Source organism: Haemaphysalis longicornis, unplaced genomic scaffold (assembly GCF_048455015.1).
Source record: "Haemaphysalis longicornis isolate Haplotype H1 unplaced genomic scaffold, Haemaphysalis longicornis Haplotype H1 scaffold_1, whole genome shotgun sequence".
NCBI lineage: Eukaryota > Metazoa > Arthropoda > Arachnida > Ixodida > Ixodidae > Haemaphysalis > Haemaphysalis longicornis.
The window spans coordinates 15506991-15515138 of NW_027526203.1; the positions used below are offsets into that span (position 1 = coordinate 15506991).

The 8148-nt window shown below is 49.2% G+C and overlaps 1 protein-coding gene across 1 annotated transcript in view; it reads left to right on the plus strand.

Moving 5' to 3' along the window:
- The first annotated feature begins 989 nt into the window (after positions 1-989).
- The window catches only part of LOC144155618 (uncharacterized), a 10384-nt gene continuing 3225 nt past the window's right edge, over positions 990-8148 (plus strand). The window contains exon 1 of the mRNA XM_077687211.1: positions 990-1136. Within this exon, the coding sequence (XP_077543337.1) occupies positions 990-1136 (147 nt within the window). The remainder of the gene's footprint in view (positions 1137-8148) is intronic.

An 8148-nucleotide genomic window follows, 5' to 3' on the forward strand; every position in this document is an offset into this window, starting at 1 on the left:
AGAGTACGCCGCTAAGTACTTCAATCTGCATATGAAACCGAAACATTGAAACTAGCCAAGGCGAATCAATCACGCTGCGCTGAGAGCAAAATTTTGCAGCGATTCTGTTTGTTGCACCCGATGGCGGGCGCCCACGACAGCGGAGTACTTAGGATTTCAGTTCAGAAAAGGGGGAGGGGGGGGGGCAGGGAGGGCAGCGTGAAAGACCAAAAAAGTGCACAAAAATTAAACCACACAACAGAAAAAAGCCAAAGCTTGTAATTTATTCACGATACACTAAAAATTTAGGGCGATTCCACGTTCTGTCGAATTTTGTAATTATTTCATTAATTTCTTTAGAGAAATTGCAAAATGGCTCATCGTCGCTTTGAGAACATACATCGAAGTCGCGTATGACTGGTGCGTAGCGTGCGACACAAATAATCAGCCGAAGATCAGAAACCATTACTCGGTGATGGGCACGGAGTCTTCGTTTGGTTCTTCCTACACGGCCCCCTTTAACCCCCCTTCTGCGTGCGCCAGTAGCGGTGATTGTAGTGAAAAATAAAGAAAAGAAGAGCAGAGGCCGCGCATAGCTCGCCCGCGCGCGGAGTGGGAGACGAGCGCGTCCGCAGGGTTGGCCCGCAGCGCCAGCTCCTAGCAGCGGCCGCAGGCAGGAACTAGGCCTCTTGCGAAGGCCGTATGACAGCGCGCGCCGCGCTCCCTCTCTAGCCCGGCCGTGTTTCGGCGTGCCGCGCGCCGTCGACCACCGCTAGGGTGGCTAGGGGCGCTGGTGCACGATCTCGCAGCCGGTCAGCCGCGCCCGCGCTAGAGTGTACTAGAAGTTTTAGAGTGGCCCGAGCGGCGGCCTCTCCCATTGCTCCGCCGGGTCGACTTTCGCGCAGAAAATAAAACCGGTATAGCGGCGGCGCTGCTGTCGCCGACAACTGAACAGCCGACGCTCCCCGGCACGTGGCTGCACTGTGCAGCTACACTGGCTGCCGGCCCACATGGGCATCCCGGGCAATGAGGCGGCCGACGCTCTGGCCAAGGGTGTCCACCAGCCAGGTACCCCTGCCTCCCAGGACGTGACGGCGTTTGACGCCCCACGCCAAATCCTGGCCCGAATGGCCCTGACCAGACACTCGGACCCCCGAGTAGTTTCTGGCCAGGCCCCGCCTGTTCTGCCAGGGCGCCTTACCAGGGACGTCCGGAGCCTGCTGCTCCGGATGCGCCTCAACTGTTGCGAGGTGGCGGCCCTGCTGCACCACCAAGGACGACGCGCCTCCCCCGCCTGTGCCGACTGCCCCGGACCCGAGACGCTGGAGCACCTGCTCCTGTCCTGCCCCGAGCACGCAGCACACAGAGCAGTGCTGCAGGCTGTACTCCAGCGTCTCGGACGGCCCAGACACAACCTGCAGGACCTGCTGTTCCCGACGGGTCCTGCCAGCTCCCGTCGTCAAGTGTTCAGCCACCTCCTGGCATTCCTCGAGGCCACTGGACTAACCCAGCGCCTGTAGCTGAGGCTACTCAACAAACACTCGCGCCGAACACTTGTGCCGCTGTCGCCTATGTAATGCCCCCCCCCCCTCTTTTTTTTTTTTTCTCTCTCTCTCTCTCTCTCTCTCTCTCTCTCTCTCTCTCTCTCTCTCTCTCTCTCTCTCTCTCTCTCTCTCTCTCTCCTTTCTTCCTGTCTTTCTCTTTCACGCCTTTTCTATTCCACCCCTAGCCTCCTCCCAAGTCTTTTATCTCCTCTTCCCCTCCCCACCGCACTGGGTTGTATGCAGGTGAGCTCCCTACTGAGCTCAATAATATCCCCAGTGCACTTTCCTTTCCTTTCTTCCACCAAAAATCACTTCTCTCTCTCTTCCCGGCACCTGCGCGCGGCAAGCTTTGCTTTGCTCGCTGCGGTGTTTTGCGCTTGCTCTGCTGATTTAGTTTGAATTATGAGGTTTAACGCGCCCGTGCTACACAGGCGATGAGGCAAGCGGTAGTGGAGGGCTCCGGATTAAGTTTGACCATTTGGAGATCTTTAGCATGCGCCGAAATCTCGAAGACACGAGCGCTTTTCGCTTTTATCCTCCATCGCAAGAGCGGCTGCCGCGGCCGGGAATCAAACCCGCACCTTTGGTCAGCTAAATCTACTTTGGTGATTTAGAAAGTAGACGCAGACCGTTATGACTCCGCTTGATCAAACTTTAAACTAGTACGACCCAACATTTATCTAACCCTCTCCTTCCCCCCCCCCCCCCCAAATACTTTCTCATGTTTGGATGCGTATTCTGAGAACGTTGTTGATCTACAGTAATCTCTCGTTAACTCAAAGTCGTAAAATTAGCTGAAAATTTCGAGATAAGCGCGGAGTTTCGAGTTAAGTCAAATGCAGGAAATTTGTGGCTAGGTCCCTGAAAAGCAGCTAGTGCTTCTAACAAAAGCACTATTGCACAGGGGAGATTTCGTTATAAAGGCAAAATAATTCGCAGGAAAAAGAAACTTTTATTATTGCAGAAGAAAGAACTGTTTTGTGCTCGGCTGTGTCGCGTTCGCATCTGCATACCAGAAAAGCCTACTCGAGCTTCTCAATGCATCGTATGAATTGGTGGTCGCCACCGCTACATTCTACCTTGCTACGAAGCAGACGCAGCATCTATGTTGTATCGGCCGTTGTTGTATGTTGTATCTGCCGTCGTAGTCACTTCTGGGGGCTCCTCCTCCTCCGCATGCAGCTGCGTCGTCCACAGCTTTCTCAATGATGTACGCGCCAGACAGCATTCCGGTAACGGGGACGCGTAGTCCGCGTAATTAAACTTGCATTTCACGGCCGCGTTGGGTGCGTAGTGGGAGCAAGAATTCGAACGGGGACCTTATCAGCTGCCTGTAGCGGACTTTGCCTTGTGTCCTCTCTGCCAGTATTTCAATATATGCGTGGTCCTCCGAAAAAAAAAAAAACGTTTCGAGATTAAGCGGGCAAATGCGTGGCCTATGAGAGGTAAACACACGGTAAGAAAAAGTTTCGAGAATATATTCTGAGATAGCATGAGTTCAAGTTAACGAGGGATTAATTTGACGGACAGGCACCAGGAATGTTTTCCCTTGCCCTTCTTGACTCTGCGCGTGAAGCAAAAGCGGCGGGGCGCACATTCTATAGGCTGAATAAAGTTTGCTCTTTTTTTACGTTCCTATTTGGAACGTAAATATTAAGAGCCTTCTTATGAGATACCCCTAACGTTGGTGCTTGTACTGTCATTAGTGGGCTTTCTTATTTTATTAACGTACTATGTCGCATGCAGGCACTTGGTCAGTAAGTGTGTACTGAAAACGAAGTGCCAAAATAAGTCTGCAGGAACAACTACTGCTTCCTGCATGCCACGGGAAGATGCCGCTGTATTTACTACCTCAGGCTTGTAATTTTGGGGGACTTCTCAATCCTTCCGTGCATTTTTAAAGTTTATTAGCGATCTCTAGGACGTTTTTACCGGTTGCTTCAGCGACAAGGAGCTCCACCATGACAGCGTTATGGATGTGCTGCAGCCCTTATTCACAACAAACACCTTAACGGTGTTGGTTGCGACCAGCACAGCGAGACCTTGACAGCAAATTTGGTTGGTTTTGTATGCATTGTGACACGGATTCATTTCTATATAAAATGTTTAAACAAGTTTCGTGATTACATGCGAAGGCGGGAGCAACACCTTAAACTTAGCCGTCGCTAATGATTGCAGGCGAGTTATGAAAATGCGTTGGCCAAAAATGTCCATTTAAATCTCCCTGTTAGCGTCATTCCCAAACCGTTACCTGTGTAGACTCTGTGCATGATTTCCCGCGTAACATTTTATATGCTGGGCTATTGAAAATGAAAACACAATGTGTATTTTGTTCTAGTTCCGTTTATTTAAACCACTATGTTAGCTTTCTTGACTTTGTGTATGATTCCCCGTGTTATATTTCATTTTTGTCGCGGTCAATATATTTTCTGATCTATGCTTTGCTTTGGTTTTATGTGCGTCTAATTATACTCTCAGCATACTTGTGAATGAAATTTGTGTTAATTTGATTGAAATCCTTTCTTGACCGAATCAGGTGAAAGGTGGTGCGATAGAATGTTGTGGGCATAGTTCTGTGAAAGACGGTGATTGGAACAACTGAGATAACCGCTGGGCTATCCCTTTTTTATTTAAAAAGATATCTCTCTTGAGCGTGTAATTTTCTGTTCGGACAGGCGACAGCATTAACACCACGGTGACCCCTAATTATCGCAAGCGGGCCACTGCTTAAATAACAACACACGCAATAAAAAAACAAACAGAACCTATGATATTAACCCACATAACTGCAGTTCGAGCGTAAAGTGCGTGACAATAAATAAGAAATTCTTCTGAAAAGCCATCATCCCAGTCCTCATATTTTTTCATGTCATTTGTGTCCACCAATTATGTCCATCAAGCAGCACAATAAGGACACACTCATCAAGCAATCATGGACTGGTTCATCTCAGGCAATTTCGCGCAAAATAAATTTTGATGGGAAGTTGGAATAGCCAAAATGTCGATGCAAATACTTTATTTACAATCCGCTAAGAATGTTGCGCTCAATTAAGAAAAATCCGTAATTTTTTCGTTGTTGTCGAGCGGGAAAGGCAAAACTAACGCAAAATGAGCTGCAGCGTTTATTATTCCTTTAGTTACCCACAGTCCACTGTACCTACAGTATATTGAAGCAATTGGACGTCCCGCAGAACAAATTTCGAGCGCTCCGCGCGTAAAGAAGCAGCGTTTCCTGGCCCGACTGGGCGCGCGGCCGTACGCGCGGCCAGCCGCCGCTTTCAGTTGTTGTTGACTACAGCGCCGCCGCTATTTTCTGCGCGAAACGAGCACCTCTCCGGGCGGCCGGTCGGGCCACTCTAAAACTTCTAGTACACTCTACCCGCGCTGTCGCTGCAGCCCTCGATCAGGCCGGACCAGTGATGCCAACCCTAGGGATTTATCCCTAGATCTAGGGGTTTTTTGTATCTTTTAAAGATTTGGCGTCTTTTTGTGAAATCTAGGGATTTTTTAGAGTCTGTTGAAATGAAACGCTATGCAGCTTAGTGAGTGGTGTTGCTAAATAACCACGCGTTTTCAACAATAAGTGACTGCAAAGAATGTAATTTTTTGCTAATTTCTATTTTTCATTTCTAACTTTCCTTCGCTATTTCTATTTTTCTAATTTAAAACAGCATTGGTGTTGTGCAAGCCGAGAGAGGGCGACTGTGGTTCTGTAACGCGAGGTTCTCGCAGTAACAACCTCTGAGGTGTGCTGTCGAAGAAACTTGTCCGAACTTGTCGTCGCGAGTGACAACTTGTCTTCGCAAGTGAAGTGCAACTCTGGAAAATCTGAGGTGTGCTGTACACTCGAAGGAACTTTTCCGAACTTGTCTTCACGAGTGACTACTTGGCTTCGCGAGTGAAAGTGCAATTGTGACTTACAGTGCACGGAAAAACGCGCGAAATTCACCTCCGCCGCGCACCTTCACTGTCTGCTCGAAGAAGCGAATTCACATCACTCCACAGAAAATGTAGAAAAAAAGAGCTGCAGTTGCTGCTAGTAAGCTGTATCTTAACTCTAATAAGATTCAGAGCAAACGAAGCGAAGAGCAAGCTGCGTTTAGACTAATAAAGGTGAATGCCAACTTGCGAAAATAAAAAAAAATGCAATCTGGGGATTTTGTCTGCTATCTAGGGATTTTTGAGGGGTTATTCTAGGGATAAAGCGTTGCCTCAGGTTGGCATCACTGGGCCGGACGAAACGTAGAACTTGGAAGGCGGTGGGGGCACGTACGTTCGGTGGAATCGGTGCGGAGGTTCTGACGTGTTTTTCAAAACAGTGAGAGAGTGCATTTCGTCAAGGACCACCATGTGAGGAAGATAGCGAAAAGAAGGACTGATGCGCACTGTTTTGCCCAGGCTGTCGCACCGGCTATCAGGGCGCTCCAAAGGCGTCTTTGTTCGCCGCCCCAGGAGACGAAGAGGTTCGAAAAAAGTGGAACCGCAATTTGCGGCGGCAGGAGAGAGAGAGACAAAACTTTTTTTATCGAGCTTTTAGGTGGGGTGGTTCCTCATTTCAGGTAATCATGCGCCGTCCCGGCTCGACTGGCCCTCTCGACCAGCAGAAGTTGATCTTGAGGGAGGGAGCTGGACAGCAGTATCTCCCACTGTTCAGGAGTAGGGGAAGGAAAAGGAGGTGGGAGGTCTGGGTTCTTGACGCACTCCCATATTATGTGCGATAGAGTGCCTGGTTGAGTACAGAATTTACATTGTCCGTCGAATTGTGTGGGAAACAACAGATGCATCCTGACTGGATGGGGAAACGTACTTGACACTATTAGGACAAGCCCCTCACAGAATCGTCGGCTGCAGTGTGCGAGCTCCACTTTGTGTACAGGCCGTTGTGCACAGGTTTGTGCTAAACATGGAGAACGCGTTTACTGAATGCTTCAGTCTTCTTGAGCTTCGTTGGGATAGCATCCTTGACATTTTGAGTGTGGTGAAGGCTAAGCAGCAGTATGAATTTGGCTGCAGTGATCATTGTGAGGCTGTTGCGGCAGAGGTGCGTTTTACCTCACGACCCGCATTCACTTCTACATCAAAAGCGTCAACAGAAGCAATGCAAAAAGACGGCAATCTGCAAAGTATGCTAAATTAGGTAAATGCGCGTAGTACTGGACGAAATTGCGAAATAAACTGTGACAGTACACTAAAAGGTCGTCCACTGTATGTATATTATAAAAATTGCAATCGGGTTTGAAAAGGTGAAGCTGGGCCATTAGCTGTACACAACTTTGCTTAACATGTAGCATTGCATGTAAGTGTTAACATTAGTTAGGTACTGTTCTTTTTTATAGTAATTATACCAAGAAATAACTACAAAATAATTTGCCTTTCGCCATGATAGCACCTCTGATCTCTGAAAAATCGTAAAGACTCCATACCATATTGGCAAGCAAGCAGCAGTTAGTTTCGTTTTTGTGCTATGCGGTGGGTTTAAACTTCCTTTTTGGAGATTGGGGGTGAGGGGGTGTGTCAACGTGCTTATTTGCGCACATGCGCCGAATAATACATCAGAGTTGACTGCAATACCAAGGCTAAAAAATTTGTCGCTCTTAAATCCTGCTATACGAGCAATAACGTGTTTTTAGAACCACGATGCTCTGCCCAGTGCAGGGACTTACAGTCCAAGCTGAACACCTGCCATTTCGCGAAAAGTAAGTAATTATCGTTCGTCAGGTAGTATTCGGCGTGTTGCGGAGAACACAGGTGACAGTTTATTGACATTCAGAAGCGCCCGCGCCAGATATAAAGCTCGAAGTGAATCAAAATCGCGGATAGCGGAAAGTGCCTGCAACCAGAACGGCCCACCACATCGAGGCCACAGTACTTGTTCTCGACCTGGGGCGGTATTCTCGAGTTTTGTCCCTTTTGCGTCCCTTTCAGAAGTGTCCCTTTTGGCGAGCCCTGATTGGCTAAAAGAAAACAACAGGAAGTGACGTAATGCAAGTGCGGCAAACCTACTGCCAGAGCCTACTGCTTAACCGGAAGTACGTCACGATGAAAGGGACGCAAAAGGGACGTTTTCAAAAGGGACAGTTGCGAGAAAACCGCCCCTGGAGCAGGAGTAAGTAAAGCGACAATCACGTTTGGTCGTTTAGAATCTTGCTTAGCTTCTGAATGCCTTTGAAAACCGAAAGAGAACGCGAGAACATGACAGTGCAAGGCCAGACGCGTAGTCTCACTGCGCCAGAGGAGCTGCGAAAGGGCGCAGTCGCGCCACCTCGCGGTGTCGACGCCGACCGGAGTGGCTCGGCGCCGCCATAGAGTTTCTCAAGTTAGTGAGAAACTCTATGGGCGCCGCCGCTCGGGACACTCCCTTATTCTAGTTCACTCTACCCTCAGCGGAGCGCGCGAGCATCAAGGCACCCTAAGGTGGCACTGGTCTGGAGTGCGTGAAGCTCCTCCTGCTTGCTTGCCATCGCCAGGACCTTTTCTTTGCAGCCGCACCCGGCACCCTCCTAAGCTCCTTCCGCTTGCAAGCCGTTGCAATCTCCCTGGCGTGCTGCATCACTTTTCCTCCGAGTCCACCTCAGACCCCCTTCCAGCACTTTTTCCCGCTGCTCGCGCTCCTCGTAACACACTT